Source organism: Lathamus discolor, chromosome 2 (assembly GCF_037157495.1).
Source record: "Lathamus discolor isolate bLatDis1 chromosome 2, bLatDis1.hap1, whole genome shotgun sequence".
NCBI lineage: Eukaryota > Metazoa > Chordata > Aves > Psittaciformes > Psittacidae > Lathamus > Lathamus discolor.
In genome coordinates, this window is record NC_088885.1 from 105,977,687 (window position 1) to 105,997,438 (window position 19,752).

Sequence of the window (19,752 nt, forward strand, 5' to 3'; positions counted from 1 at the left end):
GTTTTGCTGCCTCTAGGTGTTTGAGCAGCTTCTGAAGAAATTTGATGTGTGAAAAATGTAATGAAAAGCTTTTAGAGAATGCATAGGTGCTGATACCAAAACAGCAGGTTTTATTTGTGTTAAGTTTTGTGTAGGTTGTGAATAAGAAGAATCATAGGGTTTTTTGGTTTGAGAGTTTTGTTTTTTTTTTATACATGCCTAATGCAAGTTAAAAAGCTTACTGGCATTTGCTGTTCAAATTAGTCCTGTTTTTTTGTTGCAAGAGTAGACTGTCTAGGACTACCAAAGTCTACTTCTAAATTCTGGGGTAGGTGCTGTTTGTGCTGGATAAGGCCATAGGAATTTGTGTGCTTAGTTAGGAATTTACGTGTCTCTTTGTCCTTGTTGCTGTCTCTGTTGAACAGACGTTTCTGCTTTAATCTTGCCTTGTGAGATGTACAAACGAGATCTTGTTCCTTTTTATTGCCAGTTAAAGTGCAGATGAGATTAATATTAAACAAGTTAATCAGCCTTTACGTGTAATTCTTCTGTGTTGTGAAATTGTGACGTCTGGCCAGTGGCTTTCTCCTGCTGAACAAAGTTTAGCTAGAACTGAATTGCATGCAATTAAGTATTAGTCATGCTAATGTTAAATAATGCATACTAGAAATGTTACATGATGCAGACTAATGGTTCTTTGTCTTGAATAAGTACTTTGTAGTGGTGATATGGGAAGCTCATGTTTGAAAATAAGGGGCTATTTATCAAATAGATATTTTGGTTGGAAAAGTAGGATAGTCACATGTCTGGTTTTGATTTCCATGAGACATCAGTCAAATGGGCTAGGGCATAGGAGAGGAAAGCAACTGAAGTTTTGGTTTGTGTTTTGCATGTAACTGAGACCAGGATTTTAGAAAGGATCTACGATTCTGTGTTCAGTAATTTCATCCTAGTATTACTAGCACTTAGGGTCTAAATGATCAAAGGTACTGAGTATTCACAGTTCTAATCAGAATTAGTTCAGATGAAAATTGGCTGCTAATCACTGTTTAAGTGCTGTGTTCAGTAACTGCTAACATCTTGGATATTAGTCCTATATCAGAATTCCTCTGTTGTAGAAAGCAGAATTGCAATCCCATTCTTGGGTGGGGGACAAGACTTTTCTTTGTGGATTTCTCTAGAAGTTGGTTCATGAACATGTGAAGTAACATCTTTATAGCTCTCCTGGAGTCTTCTTTCCCATGACCATGCTACAGTTTACCTTTAAAAAGTGGTTCTTTGGAACCCTGAGAGGGTGTGTGTTGAACCTGAGTAATATTACTTGAAAGCAGAGGGCTAGTATCTCGGTTCACTTGGGTGTGATACTTGTTTTTCTTGTTGCCACTTACACTGTGAAAGTGTTTTTGCCAAGGACTGTAGAAGAAACAGAACTGTGCAAGTGTGGGTATTTCCTCCTTACACCAGGAATAATGAGTTTCTGTTTAATACCTGCAAACAAGAGAAGCAATCAATGAGCCCTGTTACAATTGTGGCTTATCAGAGTGAAGAGATGTGTTTTGGATTAGCATTTAAAATGACAGAAAATAATATTGTAGTCTCAAAAACCAAGTTCTTTGTTTGGGTTATGAACTGTCCAAGGTGGAAGAAATCAGTCAATACAGCCAGCTTACCAACTTCAGCTTATTTTCCCCATATTTCTCTTCAGCTATACAGTTTCTGTTTCTGAGGCTTAGATACTGTTTTTCCCTTGTTAGAAATGAGGCAGTTATGGCAGTTAACCTGACAGGTAACTAGTCAGGTAGCCATGCCTGTATTCCTGGAAAGCTTCGGTGAACTTGTTCTGTGATAGTAAATTGCTTTTGGTCCTTTGAGATTATTACAATGAGCTGTGTTAAAGGTGGTGATTGCACTGATTCGATGTAGTCATGTTATGTGATTCGTGCCAGAAGGTGGCTGTGCATGGCATTGCAATGGCCAATCTGATACACGTTCTCATGTTCTACTGTTCAAGCTAAGATCTATCTTTACCTGCCTGTGACCCCTGGTTACAGTGTTTTCACTGTCTAGTTTTAAAAAAAGCATCATGCACCAAGATCCAGGCTGGCTTAAAACTGGTTGCCTTGGTCCTGGAAGGAGAGAGTGCAGTTCTATGCTCAGTGGCGTGGCCATTTGTGTACTTGAAGGAGACCAACTTTGCTTTTTAGGTTAATTTAGCATTTCCAAATCTAACACTGTAGGCCTTACATGGCAGCTTTTCACAGGGAATGCTGGCTTAATGAATACTTTATTTTGATTTTATCTACAGGGATTCTGTACTGAGATGAAGCCCAACATGATCCTTTGACTAACCCCTAATGTTTTCACCTGAGAGGAGAACTGAGCCATTGGGAGTCTTATGCCAGTACTGCAATGCTGAGTTCTAGCTCAACTACTGTGAAGAATCATTTAAAGAAGAGACTCTGTTTCCTGCTGAAACTTGTGTGTTATGTCAGCTCAGTGTTCATATTTTGTGAATTTTTGATCTATTATGTGGTAATTTTTCAATGCCGATGGCCAGAAGTGAAAGGTGGAGCTCATACGAGTAAAAAAGAGACTTCAACTTCAGTCCTAAAGGCCATAATTTTAGCTGATACTCACCTACTTGGTGAAATCAAAGGGCATTGGCTTGATAAACTAAGAAGGTAATAATGATTTTTTTTCTTTAACAATCTCCTGGTTTCAGAGTTTTTAATAGTAGCTAATGGGACAGATGTTTAAACTGATGTGGTGTTTGTAAGAAGTGGGAATGCTGCCTCTGACTTGCCCATCTGGATCTGTGCTGGGTAATAAATCAGTGTTGGAAAGGTTAATAAATGGGGCTTACTGAGGCAGAGGAGTCTTGAATGTTCAGGTAGTATGTGGGTGTAGATGCCTGAGGATTTTTGATGGGTCAGGAAGTCTTTTCCAGTATGTAACTGTTCGATAAAATGCGTTAAAAATAAAGCATCCAAGATAACTTGGATATCCCAATTGTTAATACCTTCAATTGCATAGATAAGGAAGCTGGTAGAAGTTTGTAGCAGAAGAATCAGAGACAAAAATCCCATGTAAGACCAAGGATAATCTAATCCTATGCCTACAAACCCACGTTTCTGTTAGTCCAAAAAAGAAAAAGCAGAATGCTGACAGAAAGTACTAAGTTTATGGTATAAGATAAACATTATAAACTTTTGCGGCAGAAACAATAGTATGGTTAACCATGAGCAATAATTCACTGCTTTGATTAATTGCTGCTTTATGGAATTGTAATGAAAAATAAAGAAGCTGGTCTTACTTCTTGCATGAGGTGGGCCTGTTGTGTCGGGGTAGAAATATCCACCAGGTAAAAGTCACTGACTGCACTTAAACCTGATTTCTAAGTATGTAACTTGAATTTCATATTAGCACTCTCAGTGTGGAGGAGCCATATTCCCATTCCTGCCAGGCTGTTTTTGTGTGTTCAGAGTAGAGGATCCAGCGGTGATGTCTGGGTCTGTATTTTCCTTTCAGGGAATGGCAAATGGAGAGGTCTTTCCAAACTGCCTTATGGTTACTGCAGCCAGATATTGTTTTTATTCTGGGAGATGTCTTTGATGAAGGAAAATGGAGCTTACCTCAGGTATGACATCAACAGCTCTCCTATTTCAAAAAAATGAGGATTTCTTGAAGGAAATGGATGACATAAGAAAGCAGACTAGGTATGCAAAGCTTTGGTTAATATTACTACAATTGTCCTACTGGTGGAAGATGTTTCTAGTGTTTTAGACGGAAGTGGAAATGTTGTGATTCTCCTTCGTTCTTGGTAGCATCTTGACACATTTTCCTCTCATGAAACTTACAAAATGTGAACATCTCTGTGTGCGCATCTATGCTACATACCTGTGTTGGGCTGACTGGCGGGATGCCAAGTGCCCATCACTCTATCACTTCCCATACTCAGCTGGATAGGGGAGAGAAAATGCAACAAAAAGCTCGTGGGTCTAGATAAGGACATGGAGAGACTATTCACCAGTTGCTGTCATGGGCTTGGGGAAATGAATTTATTGGCAATCAAATCAGAGCAGGGTAGTGAGAAACCCAAAGAAAGGCCTGGAGCACCTTCTCCCCTCCTTCTGCGCTGACCTTGGTGTCTGCAGGGCTGTTTCTCTCACATATGCACACAGCTGCAATTGCTGTTGCCAGGGTTATTTTCCTCCCTTCTTCAATCTGTTATCCCAGAGGCGTTGCACATTGCTGATGGGCTCAGCTGTGGCCAGTGGCAGGTCTGTCTTGGAACCAGCTGGCACTGGCTCGGTTCAACACAGGGGAAGCTTCTGGCATCTTCTCACAGAAGCCACCCCTGCAGCTCCCCTGCTACCAAAACCTTGCCACACAAACCCAATGCAGTGTTAGTGGTCCCCTTTGGAACTGTTGAACAGCATTAATTTCTCCATTTGTTTTTTCATGCAGGCATGGGCAGATGATGTCAGGAGATTTCAGAAAATGTTTAAGTTCCCAGCTTCTACTGAGCTGGTGGTTGTTGTTGGGAATCATGACATTGGATTTCATTACGAGTAAGTCTTGTCAGTGAAAGAAGTATGCAAGTGCCAAGAATGAAATGTCAGCATGCGTACAGTAACAGGTTTTGTGTCTGAGTAACCTCTTGTGTGGTTAGATAGAATGTTTTTGATCACCACCAAATTAGAAGGGTTTGTGATTTAGAGCAAGACCTTAAAAGGTATCCATCTGTGCACATACACCCTAGGAATAAATTTCAGAAGAGGTTTCAGGCTACTTTTAAGCTTTTCTGAGCATATGTGAAGTTTTCAGAGCTGGTCTTTCTGCATTGGCAGAGAAGCTTGGAAGCTGTTTGTCCTTGTGTTGGGCCTCCTTGTCAGAGAAGTGTTTAGTTTGAGCATATTCCCTTTCCTGATACCTCCACACAGCAGAATGTAAGTGCCTTGGCTCTGCTGTACTTCAGTACTGTGGCTGTGCTTACACTGGTGCGACTGGTGTTGGAGCATCCCTGTGAGTTATAGCAAATGCACATGATCTAGGTAATGGAGCAGCAAGGTGCACAAGTGGTGTACAGACTCTAAAGCAACTGTGTCAGATGATTTACAATGCCAGTTTCTCACCTCAGTTGTATTTTTGCTCTGTGACACAGAATGACAACTTACAAGGTAAACCGGTTTGGAAAGGTTTTCAACTTTACTTCAGGAAAGCTAATAACTCGAAAAGGAATAAAGTGAGTATATTTGTTTATTTATCTTAATGTTTAGAGCAGTGATGTCTGAGCTAGCAGACCAGGGTGATGACAACTGGAAGTGCAATTTCTAAAGAAATAGTATGGGAATGCTTAACTTAGAGCCTTTTTTTCTTTTTTTTTTATCTTTGTATCTAGCTCATGATATGTTAAACACGAAACACTTTGTACAAACCTACAGGTTGATATGGAGTGGAAGCTGTACTTTGAGGAGGGTAACTTGGAACAAATCTTTTTGAGTGGAAAAACTACTGTGGAGTCCAGATCAAATTCTCTGTTTTACCTTTTTACCTCCTTGCAGCTGGTAATGACCCATGGCTGTAAACATAACAGAAGAATAGTGTTCAGTAAAGAAACACAAACAAATCCCCTCTGTACTTGCAAGTTATAAGTTTCGTTAATTTTAATAACTTCTTTAGTCTGCAGAACTCAACTCTTGAGCAATTTGGGAACATAGTTGGTTGTGCGCAGTTTCTCCACAGGGTGGGGTAATAGCGCACAAGCTGGTTTTAACGTAGAGTAGACCGTGCTACAGAGCTATGTCTCTGTGGCTGCAGTGCCTGCCCTCTGCCCCTTTAGTTGACTGTAGATATGAGGCAGGAACTCGATAAGGGAAAGCAATAGTGGGTTTGTGGAAAGGCATTTGTCTTTAAACCTCAGATACATGCAGGGTGGCAACAGGTCTTCCCTTCATTTGGCACGTATGCCATCAGGTTATAATGACTCATGTAAATGTAGGATTCAAAGCCTACAGGTTTGCACAGGTTCCCCTAATGAAGCAAGCATTAAGAATATTCTGAACAGGTCTAGGAAGGGTGTGCCATGTTAGGAAGAGCTTTGTGACTGCTCAGTATAACACTGTTGTTTATCATGCAGATGGTGCAGGGTCCCCTGGATATGTATTTCAGCTGTTCTAAATATTAAGAAATATCCCCATGTCCCCTCTGATGAAACAGTGCAGCAGAATTCTTGCATGCAGCTGCTGACTGTATGTCTGCCACCATGTTCATTAACAGATGAGCTGCATTATTAATGAAATATTCCTAGAGAAACTATTTTACAACGAACTTGTACAAAATTTGCTAAAAAGAATTGACTTTTTTTAGTTTTGATCATCATCTCTTTAAATGGAAGCATTCAATTCATTTCTGTCAATAAAACATACTGAATTGAAGTGGGAATTTATCTCGGGTCCTGAGTGATTGAACAGGTATGAATCTTGTGGCACAAGTTCTAAATTGATTAGAAATCTAAACTGATTACAAATAAAATCCTGGTTTCTGTGTGAGAGACCACAGAGCATGAAGCTAAGTTTGTTCAGGGGAGCCAGCCACGTGCAGCGTTGTTTTGCTTTTCAGCTGTTCTGAAGAAACTGGATGTTGAAAATTACGTCTCTGAAGTCTAAAATATGTGTGGGGAGAGAAGCAAGTTCTCTGTTCCTTCAGAGTTCAGCTTAGTGGCTACTAATGTTCCACTAGAATGCCACTTAAGTATTTGTTATAATATAAAAAGATCTTGAGATGTAAACACGAAGCCTAGCGTATAGTATGTTGTGCAACCTAATAAACAACTCCTCATAAAGCAGCCTACCAGGTAGAAAAACAGCTACAATATGGACACTCAAGAGAGGATTTACAGTATGTGGTTCCAGAAGCTGTTCTTTTGAGCTGTGCCTGACTTTAGAATACTTGCATTTTATGAACTGAAGTTTATCCCACACATGTGCATGAATAGCAAATGCTTTCCTGTCTTCCCTGCTTCCCTTCGCCCACTCCCTGGTATTTTCCAGCTTTGTCCTGGTGAACAGCGTAGCCATGGAGGGTGATGGCTGTACCCTCTGCCGTACCACAGAGGCAAAGCTTGTGGCGCTCTCTCACAAACTGAATTGCTCCCAGCAGGTAAGGGTTTATTAAAGATCCAGTTATAGCCAGCAGCTTGGCTGCTGCAGTAGGAATACTGATACTGCAGCAACAGTCAGGGTATAACTAAGACTCTCCTGAAAAATTAATACTCACATTGCAATCTTCTCCTCATCTCTTAACATTTTTACCTATTAACTAACTGTGTTGCTTTGCTTTAATGGTGTTAACTTCCCTGTCGGTGCTCCCAACAGAAGGTGTCATTTCCTTTGTTCCAAGGAATGGCAGAAGTTCTGTAACCCTCCCTTTGACTTACAGTATGTACCAATCCCTGCATTTATATTTATGACTGTTGTTCTGTTTCATGTCTTTCAAGCTAGCCTATTCTTTTGCTTTTCTGATTCAGCTGGAGTCCTGTCTTGATCTCCTGGTAATATTTTAATTGTAGTATTTTTTTCCTCAATTCCAGTTGCTGCTTGTATTTCACTCCTCCTCCCTTTTCCACAGGCTGACTGGATGCACAGTAGGCAGCATGACTGGATGCACAGTAGGCAGCATGACTGCACTGGCAGTCAATCAGGAAACCAGCTCCCAGTGGAAAAATTGCCAGGCTCTTAACTGCTGTCTCTTGGGCTGCCCTAAATTTTGTTTGCTTTTGTTTGTGCAGTGAGATTCTACTGTTGCTTCCTGCATTCAGGAAGACTGCAGCCGTATTTACAGCATACATAGAAAGGGGAATTAAAGCATTTCCCTTTCTATCCATAGCAGAGATTCTTAAAAGTTTGTACAGTGGACAGTGTTTAAACACTGTACTGTGAGCTGATACTGCTTTTTGTAACACACCCCACCTCCCAAAGGTAGCTGCTGTTTACTTCCCCTCCTTGCTCCTATGGTACACATAGGTGAAGACAATATATATGGATTTATTTTATTCACAGAAACCAAATAATTCCAACAAAAGATGCAGTGATGTGGAAAAGCTTCCAGCTTCAGAGCCCATCCTTCTACAGGTGTGTTAGACGTGGGGTGAGGCAATACTTGGACATGTTTTTAGCGTATTTATTACTGTTCCAGAAAGGCTGGCTCATTAACAACTAATCCTTGCTTTGAATTTCTCCCAGCATTACCCTCTGTATCGGAAAAGTGATGCTGAATGCACTGGAGAAGATTCTGCTTCTCCAGAGGAGAAGAACATCCCGTTTAAAGAGAAGTATGATGTCCTGTCTCGGGAAGCATCACAAAAGGTTTGATTTATTGGAAACCTGAGTATCAGTGGGTGGGAGACACAAGCGTAGACATCTATAGATTAAAACATTTTGGAAAGGGTGCTAGCTGAGACAAAACAGACCACAGCTGCTCCTGCTCTAATGAGGCTTTTGAGAGGCTGCCTCTTGGAACTGCTCCCCTGAGGATCATGGCTGTGATTCTTCTGGTTTTCCCAGGTACAGGCCGTAAGTCCCAGTGCTCTGAAGTAAGTCTGCTGCAGTGTTGTCCCCTCCAGTTTAGTATTTTGTGTTTTATGTACTGCGTAGATTGTTGATGGCCTCATCTACACAGTTTCTGAACACTTCCAGGGACGGTGATTCCACCACTGCCCTGGGCAGCCTGTTCCAATGCCTGATTACCTTTCCATTGAAGAAATTTTTCCTAATATCCAATCTAAAACCTCCCCTGGTGCAGCTTGAGGCAATTACTTCTTATCCTGTCACGTGCTGCCTGGGAGAAGAGACCAACCACCTCCTTGCTCCTTTCAGGTGTAAAGAGTGATAAGGTCCCCCCATGAGCCTCCTCCAGACTAAACAACCCCAGTTCCCTCAGCCCTTCCTCGTAGGACTTGTGCTCCAGGCCCTTCACCAGCTTTGTTGCCCTTCTCTCGGCCTGCTCCAGCACCTCAATGTCTCTCTTGTCGTGAGGGTCCCAGAATGTCCAGTATTTGGAATGGGGGGCAATGGGTATGATTAATATTACAGTATCAACACACACCTTATTGGAAATCAAAAGTTTACACAAAACACCTTGTAAGAATATTAGAATCGCCATAATTTCATACTGGGGAAAAAAAAGCGTTTCAGCTCATTTTACTCTTTTTTTTATGACTTAATTCTTGTGCTTTACCCTTCTGTGTTCTAGCTGATATGGTGGTTTCATCCCCGTTTGGTTCTCAGTGGCCACACGCACAGTGCTTGTGAAGTGCTGCATGCGGGGAAAATCCCAGAGGTCAGCGTCCCGTCATTCAGTTGGAGGAATAGAAACAACCCTAGTTTCATCATGGTAAGTTTTAATCTGTTTTTATTTTTGTCAGATAACTTCCATAAATAAACCAACATGGCAGTCAGCTGGAATTAACTGATCCTACCTGGAAAAACAAAAAATAAAAAATTGCCTACCCACCCAACCCACTCCGTACACTGCATCCACCTCAGAAAGTCCATCTGTGGGAGCCACATCTTCTGTGTGGTACAAAGCAGTGCCCTTAAAGATCTAATTAGTATCTGGGTACAAGCATCTAACATTTTCTTATAAAGAGGGTGCATTGTAAACTATTGACTTGTAAAAATATTCAGTATTGTGCACGGAACAGTAGAAAGACTAGTTTGGCTTGGTTGGTTTACCAACTATGAAAACAAGACCATCTCCACCTCAAACTCTCTCTTGCGGTGATGGCGGTTTCCAAACTTGTGCATTAAACCGCTTCACAGGGTGAAAACGTTTGTCACGTGCCAATAGTCTGCCTCCTCCTTTCAAATTCACATTTTATACAGCGTTGTTGGTTATGCTCTCACAGGCAGTTCCAGTGCTCTGTATATCCTTAAGAGGTAAATCAATTAGTTCCCCAGTTCAAAAACAAAACAGAACTCCTAGAAACTTGGAGTAAGAAGCAAAACCTACCATCTGCTTACAGCGTAGTCTGTGACTCGGGGGAGGAAATCTTTCATGTATATTTTTTTCTACTGCTGTTGAGTTTAGGCTGCTTGACACACAGATAACCCCAAACTTTTAAATTCATTTTATGCAACTGTTAATACTTCTTGTTGAAAGTAGTTCTGTTTATTCCATATTCCTGAGAGTAGCTGCCTTCAAAACTACACATGCTCTCTGCACATGCCAGACAGTGCATCTTCACTGCAAAACAAGAGGTTGGCTAATTAAAAGTTGCATCATCTTCACTACTCTTTTCACTCGGTCTCGCTCCGTTGTAAACTTTAATTTGAACTGCAAAGTCAAGCCAAAACCCGATGGAGTTCTTTGTCGTTGACGTTCGCGTTCATAATTTGGGTTAGCCAACGTGGTTTTTGCAGCATGTACTGGGTAGGAGGAGGGTCTGGAGGGAGGAAGGGGCACATTCACAAAACCTAACTTCAGCCTGGGAAGGCTCCTTCCAGGTGCATCTACAGCAGCTAAAGTTAGGCTTCTCTTGAAGGCAGATCAGATGAGGAGCCCAGCTCTCTGTTTACGCTAGATGGAATAGAGGGAAGATTGGCCCCTGGGCTAATGTTGGCCTGGTGACTATTCCAGGTAGTGCCCAGCACCGCAAGGTACGGACTCTTCAGCCCCCTGGAGAAGGCACTGGTACTAGGAAACTGGCCCCAACCCTTACCACCCAACACAGAATTTAGAAATTGGAGAGCTGACAGTCGTGGTGTTTACTCCTGATTCAGAACCACTGTAACAGCAAAGTGACAGTCTTCATCTCTTTTCCAGGGCAGCATAACACCGACAGACTTCTCCCTCCAAAAATGCTTCCTTCCATATGAGAGCAGAGTCTTTACTATATACTGCGCAGCAGGTGCTCTGCTTGTAATCCTGATACTAGCTCATTTTCAGCTTCTCACTCCACCATTTTATTTTGCTCAGCGTTTAATCAGTAAGCATAAAGCAGTATGAAGAGCCAGACATCTGCATTCAGTCACTGAAATACCAAAGCTGAGAACAGTCAAACATCAGACTATATTCATGCCAGCAAATGACCTAATTTGATTGCTAGTCTGAAGGCAGGTTGCATTTACACATACCATAGAAGTCCTATACAGCTGATATGACTACTACAGGATAAATAATTAACTGAAATGAGCGTTTCATGCTGTACAAAAATACTGTATTCGACAATCAAATGAGTCCTTTTCCTGCTATAATTTTTGTATCAAATATGTATATTAAAAGTGTAACTGTACATTATGTAAATCCAATAGCCTCATCACTTGTCTGCACTAGTGTCTTACCCTGGTGGAGGCTCAGTCCTGCAAACTGGAAATGTTTCTCTGTTTTATTGCTGCATGGCCCTTCTAATGTCATACTCCTGTTTGTTAGGGTCAGGCAGAAACTAGATACATCAGTGTGGAGAGATGTGGATCTCTGTAACCTTTTTTAGGATGTCGTATGTAAGGGACTGGGGTTTGGGACAAGAAATCTTCCAGTTCCCGACACATTAAGTTGTTAGCTGACTACAATTTGCAGTTATCGTCTACCAGACAACAACAGGAAGAAGCTCATGGATCCAGTTTGCTGATACACACTTGAAACCTGCTTCAAAAAAAATAGGGTGACACCTTAAGCTGCTCTTTTTAAAAAGATGTGCTATGATGAGCTTAAAAAAAGAGGGCCCTATTGCATCCCAGAGATCTGTGTGGTGAGGGGCCCTCCTGTTGCCGATCTTCTGCAAGAAGGAAGGTCAAATACAGCTGCAGTAACATTATCCTATGCCTTGGCCCTCAGTCTATGGACAAATAGGGATAGGAATGCACCGTATTTTGGATTCCTGCTGGGCTGCCAAGTTCTTCTCACTTTATCGTAGAGTCACAATTTGAACTGCACTAGCCCCTCTGCGGGGAGGTGGAGGTCAGCATCTTCACGTGCTGGGTGGGAGGGAAGACGTGACAAACCTACCGCTTCTCCCCACCCACCCTAGAAGAACCAGAGGGACTGTTTCACACCAGGACCAGTGTTCCTGCTGGCATTCCTGCAGAGGCTGGGAGCTCTGACCTGAACTCCTGGATCGGGGCCTGTTTTAAAGACAAGACTAGTTTTTGTTAGTCACTCTATTACTTTCTTTGGCATGGGAAGCGAGAATATCTTTGCTTTTGGGAATTTTATTTGTTATTAGCTTATTCCACCCAGCCTGTCGCTTTCTGGAAATTATCTGATGACTAAATTGAGTGTACAGATATCAAAGTATACGCATTTCTGGGACGAGGAAATGGTCATAGTATGGGATTGTTTAGCATCCAATAGAAACAAGTTCTCAATTCACTTGTACTCTGAATTTGAAAAGGTGACCGATTGGGGTTTATAACTAATAACAATGCTTATACTAAGAAGTTAATCAAACCTGCTGATTTATATGCCAGTGTGGGGCATGTGTTTGTTGTTAGCTCTTAATCTCTCCCTAAATTTAAAACAAAGTGGGGGAATGGTCCGAAGTGTGGTAAAACATTCTACAAAGTAATGTAGTCTAACACTTCTCTAGGTTTCTGTTATTGCAACTGTAATTTTAGACAATTGTACAGGTTATCTTGGACACAGGAAAAGTATATAGTCACAGACATAAAACACCTATGTATAAAATATAAAGCAGTGTTATAGTTACTAAAAAGGACATGCCTTATTGCTACAGCAATTCTTGCTTTTATATATTGTACTGTACCACAACTTGTTTTGAGAATGTCATTTGCATAAATTATTCAAGTTTGAGAAATAGTCACACATTTTGATTCTACAATATTTAAAATAAAACAATTTTCTAATGTGTCTCTTTATTAAAAGAGAAATAAAAATGTCATCTTGTAATTCTCTTAGGCCAGACACAAGGGTTTATACACCTGTTTTTAGGTTTTTTTTCTTCTTTCTTGCTATTTACTTGCACAATGAAAGCCGCTGTTGGTACAAAGATTGAAGAGCTCTATATAATGGTGCTTTACACATTCACAATCGGTCTGTGCAATTGTGAAGTTCTATGAATGACCAAAGAATTACCAAACATCTTTTCTAAGTCGAAAGGAAAAAAGAAGAAACTGAAATCCTTAGTTCCCATTAAAACAACACCAGGTTGCAATTTGGACACTCGAATGAATTCCAATGTTTTAAAGCTGAGACTTCAAAAGAGAAAGGCATGTTTGCTGCAACATCCGGTGACTGTAATACCTTACTTGGAAAGGTAAGTGGTTAATTTGCATAATTTATAATTTTTATACTAAAGAGCATTTTTATATAAACCAGAAAAAAACCCCTAAACTCTACAGATAAAGTTCTTACCTCCAGTCACTGCTGCAGGTAAGGTTGACATCAAGCTGTACAGCGCAATCAAAAACATACTTACATCTTAGCTCATTTTACAGGTACAGCCATAATCAAGGCACAAAGATCTTCTACAAGTATTTTTCTTCAATAAAGTTGTACAAAATAATATTACATTTTACAGTCTGTACAATATAATAAACCAGCAGTAAAACAAAAAAATATATATAGGGAGAGGACTGTTGTCCAAGAATGATCTGAACTAAAAGGATCATTTGTGGACAGCACAAATAACATAAGTGAGGGTGGTAAAGTTTCTGCCTAGATGCAACAGGCTGAAAAGTAGCTGTAATTCAAATGCCTGAGGTGTGCAGAGACACTTAGCTCCAAAACCCCAGAAAAATTGCTTTGTCTTCACTTTTCCTCTCATTATCTACTCTACTTCCTGCGCCAGTAACGGCTTAAAAGAGGAGGTCACTTTATCAGTTGACCTGCAACTCAGAAATGCTAAAAACTGTGACAGAGTAATAAATATTGTGGTGCTGCTACATTGTGTGTCTACTTCCTCAACAGTATTTAATAACCTGATACAAAGTGCATTAATCTTTTTTTTTCACCCATCAAGTACTCTTCAATGTCATGTTAAAAAGGAAACCCACACAGAGGGATAAGCTATGACTTTAGTGTCATCCAGCTGACATACCAGTTTGCACTGATGTTAACCTGCTGGAAAAAATTTAGCAGGTCACGTTCAGTTAAAAACACAAAACCTACGGGAACAGAGGTAGCCGAAGGGCTTAGTGGAATGACGAAGAAGTGGCATGTCAAAATAAAGCACAAAAATAGTCCCAAAAAGCATGAAGGAAAACCAACCCGAACTTGCTTCAAATCAGCTTTAAGGTTAAATAATTAAAGTAAACAAAGTGAAGAGACTGACATTTCTATAGTATATTCCTCCACCCTGTGTGCGGTAGTATCAAGAGAAAGAGTAAGGAGCAAAGAATTTAAAACCACAGGTTCCACAGTGAGCCCCCTCACAAGAGTTCGTACTGGCGGAGATGCATCCTTTGAATGATGTCTCGACAGTCGTTGAACACCCTGCGGATATTTTCTGTGTCCACTGCACATGTAAAGTGGGGGTAGCAGTAATGCCGGCCGTCTCCACTCGCCGTACTTATCCTCTGTGGAAAAAAAGAAGGGAAAAGAAAGGGTCAGGTGCCGTGCCATGAGAAGTTTCTATACGTTTATGGAGTACAAAGTAACCTGGAAAACTCTTTATACAGATTATTAAAAAACAAAAAGCAGGAAAGTCTGTGGCTTGGTCCAATGTGAGTCACAAATATGAAGTGAAGACTAAAAAAGGTTCAGGATGCTACTGCAGGATCAGTGTATCAGTACTTTGTAAGAGCCACTGATGCTGTCATCGTCTGCATAACCTGTTACCATTTGCACATCACTGTGCAGCTGCTGTGTGCTGCTGCCAGCAGCACTGCGGTCTGCCATGCAGCTGTCCCAGGAATTATTGTCTCTTCCTTTTTTTTGGTGTCATCGTGGCAAATTTCTGTGCTCCGGTTTTTAAAGCAGAAAAACCTGAAAACCAGGAGTGGCAGAAAACAGCATCCTTCCGCTTCTGGAAGCTGAAGGGTCCCTGACATCACCTTCAAGTACCCATTAAGACTTGGTACCATTACTGAGAGCAGAACGTGCTGGAATTGCCACCAGAGTGATCTGATTCCCACAAAATAATAAACCACACGCAAATCCAGTAAAAATCAGACCATGAAAATTCGCAAGGCTGCTGCTGCACACTCTTGTATGGTGCTAACTTAAGTCTCCAGCATCACTTCAGCCGTGGTTACCTTGTGTTACTATAGGACTGATAAATATAAACCCGTTCCAGATCATTAACTTGAAGGACATATAAGGAATGTTGTATAAAAGTAGAAGGTCAGTTCTTGAGTTAATACTATTTATAAATACTTTTCCTGATCTCATTACAAATTTTACTGGCTGAGCAACAGAGGACAGTGTTTTTTCTCTCTCTGGCTACACTATGTGTTTTTACATATAGGATTGACCTTTTAAATACCTCCAGCTACAAATATGCATAACTACAGACATTTAGAAGCCATGATTTACATTACTAGATCCACAAGAAATTACAGGTTTTTCCAGGCAACCTCACTAGCATTAGATATTCAACACTAATTCAACAGGGGGTGTTCCATATGTGTACTAACAATTACTTTCTCCTTACTAGGCTACATTCAACACCTAGTTCAAAGCTTACCCTCATGCAAAATGTTCATTCAATAGTGTATTCAATTGATGGGTAAGTTATTCAGACCGTATTTGAAGCATGAACAATAACGAAACAAGAAAAAAGGTTGCTGCAATGGTGGCAAAATGCTGGAACTGTTAACATGCAGCTACACACTGTAAGGATGCGAGAGGGGGACCAGACTCCCACTCTGATGAGCTCTTTCTAGGACTAAACATTACATGCTGACAGCGAGGGGCAATGCGCAAATGCTCTCAGTGGCACCCAGATGCGGGCAGTAGGGAGCACATCACTACTATCTATCCACGTTCCATTTTCTCTTGTATTTCAGTAAAATAAGTGTTCTTTCACTAACTGTTTGCTTGTGCTTGTCATGCACTGATTGCACTAATGTAGTAAGTTGCCCACAATGTACTGCTGACACATGGTTACACGTAAGGCATGCCAAAGGTTGTATTTTCAAAACAGTAAGGTTTTTTTGGTCCCGACAGCCCTGTGATTCTCCCATCTTAAGGTAAATGCAGTATTTTCACCCCTACTCAAAATTCATTTTGAACAGTAGCGTTACTTAGCACCCATTCAGAGGGAAATCGTAATATCCCCTGGGATATTGCTAAAACCCAATGCTGCACATCAATCCTGAAATCAGAAGCTGATATATTTTGCCCTCCTCATACTCATATGCTACCGTGCACCAACAGTTGGAAATACGTTTATATTTAACCCCCTTCCAAAATTCTTCTAATAACATGCTTTAAATGTGTCAGTGCCTACAGCCAGGTAGAGGGCAGGGCGCAGCACCATGGTAGTGGTTTTTAAACATATCTACACCTTATGCAATCCCGCTACCATGATAAAAACAGCAATAGAGCTTATAAATGAATGAAACCAGATTTCTCTGAATCATGTTTGAAAATGCAACAAACTGGGATGAGGAAAAGGTCACAAATGAAGAGACTTAAAAGAAATGTAAAAAGCAGAGCAAACAAAGCCATAGCTAGAAAATATACCCCTTATCTTCCTTGCACCTTGCTGAGGACATCAGAGCCCTCCCCTGTACCCTCTGTCCCCCCATCTCTGAAAACAGCCTTTTGGGCCTGACCTCTCCTACAAAGAAAGGCTGAGAGTTGAGCTTGTTCAGCCTGAACAGAAGCCTCCAGAGAGACCTTAGAGCAGCTTCCAGTGCCTAAAGGGGGCCTATAAGAAACTGGAGAGGGATTTCTTACAAGGGCATCTAGTGCCAGGACAAGGGGGAATGGCTTTAAGCTGAAAGACAGTAGATTTAGATTGGATATTATGAAGTTCTTTAATGTGAAGGTGGTGACATACAGGAACAGGTTGCCCAGAGAACCTGCGCCTACCCCATCCCTGGCAGTGTCCAAGGTCAGGTTGGACGGGGCTTTGAGCAACCTGGTCTAGTGGAAGGTGTCCCTGCCCTTGGCAGGGGGGGGTTGGAACAATATGATCTTTAAGGTCTGTCCCTTCCAGCCCAAACCATTCTGTGATTCTACGACTCTGTGAAACTGGAAATCACTGTTTCTACTCAGCCTTCATCCACCTCACCCTCCCTGCTGGGTCTGTGCATGGCCCTCACTACTCAGTGCACACACAGGTTATTCAGGCCACTCTTCAGAGCAGAAAAACCTCACCTGCAAGACTTCAATTTCAAACAGCCTAAGAGTTTAAAGTAACTGTTCAAACGACTACATCCCCTTGTTTCTTTATGCTGGGAAACCAAACACAAACCCGAAAGAGAGACACATGAGCATTGTTTATGAAGGAGATGCTCCCTGCCAGACCTTGTGGTGCCCGCAGGGAAAGGGGGAAAAGTTTTTTGGCTGTGTTTTGCCCCCACACCTGAGTCCCAGAGGCTGTCTGATGGCTGGCGGGTGCTGGCCCCAGCCCAAACACTTCTCCCCCAGCATCTGTGGTGCAAAGGGATGCTGTAGCCCACAGTGTTTTATCTGGTTGCAATGTCTACCACCCCTCCTCTCCCTACCTGCTTCGTAGGTGGCCTCCTTCTATAATGCCAGTGAGTCATGGTAGGGAAGGACCTCGCCCTTGATGTGTTCTTACTAACTACTGAAAATAGGTAACAGGAGTTTCACCTTGTTTTTCCCATAATTTGGTTCTATTGGACCCTCCTTCCAAACTGGATACAGTCACCTACTGCACAGTATTTCAGCATGACCACAAGAGAGATTTGGCTTGAAGCAGGGTTTTTCTTTGCTAAGTCCTATGTTAATGCAGCACAATCTGACATTTTCCCTTGGAATCCAGAAGGTTAAAATGGTGAATGGAAATCCCCAAAGTATGAACACAGATAATTGCTTCTTTCTTACTTGTTACAGCAACAGCTGTAAATCCTAACAATACTTGTAAAAGCATCATGACTTTAAAATTCTTAATTCTAATGATTAAATTTCCTCTCTCAAATACTCCCATACAGTCTATACCAGAAGGGCAGGATGAATAAACTTCCTTGGTTCTGGTCCCTGATACTGCTTCACACTGTGAGAACAACTCTATATGAGTGAAGCCGTGGGTGATGAACTTCACAGTGCTATGTTAACGGTCGCACTTTATGATCTTAAAGGTCTTTTCCAACCTAAATGATTCTATGATTTCACTCAAGTCATACTGGATTGTGCCCTCTGTTTCCAACAGGAGCTGTGTGTGCCTGATAACTGCTCGCATCTGCAAAATGTAGACAAGAGTCCTTCAGCTCCAGCTTTGGAGGAAACCTTAACTGCAAGAATAACTGTGACCAGCCAGGGAAACTTTTTATGCTTCCTCAGTAGGGCCATGACACCAGTCCTGGGGTGAGGCAAACCTCCTACCTGGCACAGCAGGAATCTTATTTAAAGGTAAGATCTGCTATTTTGTTCATTCTCTCTTGCCAGCTGACCACTGCCAAAGCCCTTGAGGAATGCAGGATAAAGAAACCCAGCCTGTATGCTTAAACATGGAGTGGACTGATACACAAAATAAACATTCAATGCAACAGCCAGCAGCATCTTACAGATAAAGACAACCTCAGAAAATCTCACTAACTGGCAAAGGGAATAGTGCTTGGCATTGTCCCCCTGCATAGAAAGTGAGGGCTGCTGGCACCTACACCGAGCCTGGAAACAAGCAGGAGGTCACACGACTGTTTTCAGCACCAGCACTCACTTGCTGAGACACTGTGCAGGGCAGGTGACTTCATATAAAACTGGGCATCAAAATGTGCAAGCACTGCAAGATGGACAGCTGAAGAGTCAGAGAATTGCCAGACATTCTCCTCTCCTCTAGCTTTCTGCAAAACCCCATCAGTTTTCCCTAAATAAACCACACCATCTGCCAGTATTTCCTATGATGGAATCACACATAAGACCAAAATTACTCACTAAAAACTCATCCCGGATGAAGAACTTGGCTCTTGTGACTTTGGGGTCTTCTCCTGCATCTGGTGTTGCTGTTCAATTAAAAATAAGTGACATCAGAAACATGAAAAGCAAACAGTCATCTACTTTTCATAACACAAGATCTAGTAAGGAGGAAGCAGTCCTTCAACACAAAACGACAATGTTGAATATCCGCGGGAGATTCCCAATAGGTAATTCTACAATGGAAGGGTACTGTAAAACCTGACCATGCATTCAACATATTTTAGGAACCTGAAAATTGCTGAAATTGTTGCAACAATTTCATTGGTCATATCATAAAGGGGCTTACTCTGATCCACAAGTTTGTTCATAAAGATACCAAACAAGTGGGAGTTATGGTTTAACTCTTATCAGAAAATACAACTGGAAAAAGCAGCTGAGCTGTTCAGTTTCTGCAGAGCAGCATCTCCAGAATAAAGCTTCTGCAGGCAGGAATTTGGGTTTAAAAATGGTTAGTCCAAGATTACACCTGAAAAAAATAACAGCATCAAAAGATATTTTAATATATATACATATATAAAATATATATATATGTGAATATATCTAATACATGTATACACATATATAGTATATATATATATATTATTTCCAGGCCCCGAGTCAGCAGAATACTTAGATATACTGCCCATCAAGGGTCCTTAGATTAAATTCTTGTCAAGTAGGTGACTCATTAGTCAGTACTGTCAGCAGATGAAGTAATTTCTATCTAGG

At 41.3% G+C, this 19,752-nt stretch overlaps 2 protein-coding genes across 12 annotated transcripts in view; one reads left to right on the top strand and one right to left on the bottom strand.

Annotated features, from left to right (window-relative positions):
- The window catches only part of MPPE1 (metallophosphoesterase 1), a 47,264-nt gene that overhangs the window by 20,762 nt on the left and 6,750 nt on the right, over nucleotides 1–19,752 (top strand). For 2 of the 6 annotated variants that reach the window (XR_010610134.1, XR_010610133.1), the window contains exons 3-11: nucleotides 2,285–2,660; nucleotides 3,508–3,616; nucleotides 4,447–4,550; nucleotides 5,144–5,224; nucleotides 7,032–7,140; nucleotides 8,040–8,111; nucleotides 8,223–8,345; nucleotides 9,232–9,372; nucleotides 18,281–18,480. Coding sequence is in view for 4 of the 6 variants with exons in the window: in XM_065667974.1 (XP_065524046.1) it covers nucleotides 2,389–2,660; nucleotides 3,508–3,616; nucleotides 4,447–4,550; nucleotides 5,144–5,224; nucleotides 7,032–7,140; nucleotides 8,040–8,111; nucleotides 8,223–8,345; nucleotides 9,232–9,372; nucleotides 10,804–10,986 (1,194 nt within the window). In the remaining 2 variants the exon portion in view is untranslated. The other 4 variants (XM_065667974.1, XM_065667975.1, XM_065667977.1 and 1 more) reach the window with 3 other exon arrangements.
- The window catches only part of GNAL (G protein subunit alpha L), a 193,932-nt gene continuing 185,099 nt past the window's right edge, over nucleotides 10,920–19,752 (bottom strand). For all 6 annotated transcript variants that reach the window (XM_065667968.1, XM_065667973.1, XM_065667971.1 and 3 more), the window contains 2 exons: nucleotides 19,003–19,070; nucleotides 10,920–14,513 (listed from right to left, as the gene is read on the bottom strand). In XM_065667968.1, coding sequence (XP_065524040.1) covers nucleotides 14,367–14,513; nucleotides 19,003–19,070 — 215 coding nt within the window. In that variant the 3' untranslated portion in view covers nucleotides 10,920–14,366. The remainder of the gene's footprint in view (nucleotides 14,514–19,002; nucleotides 19,071–19,752) is intronic.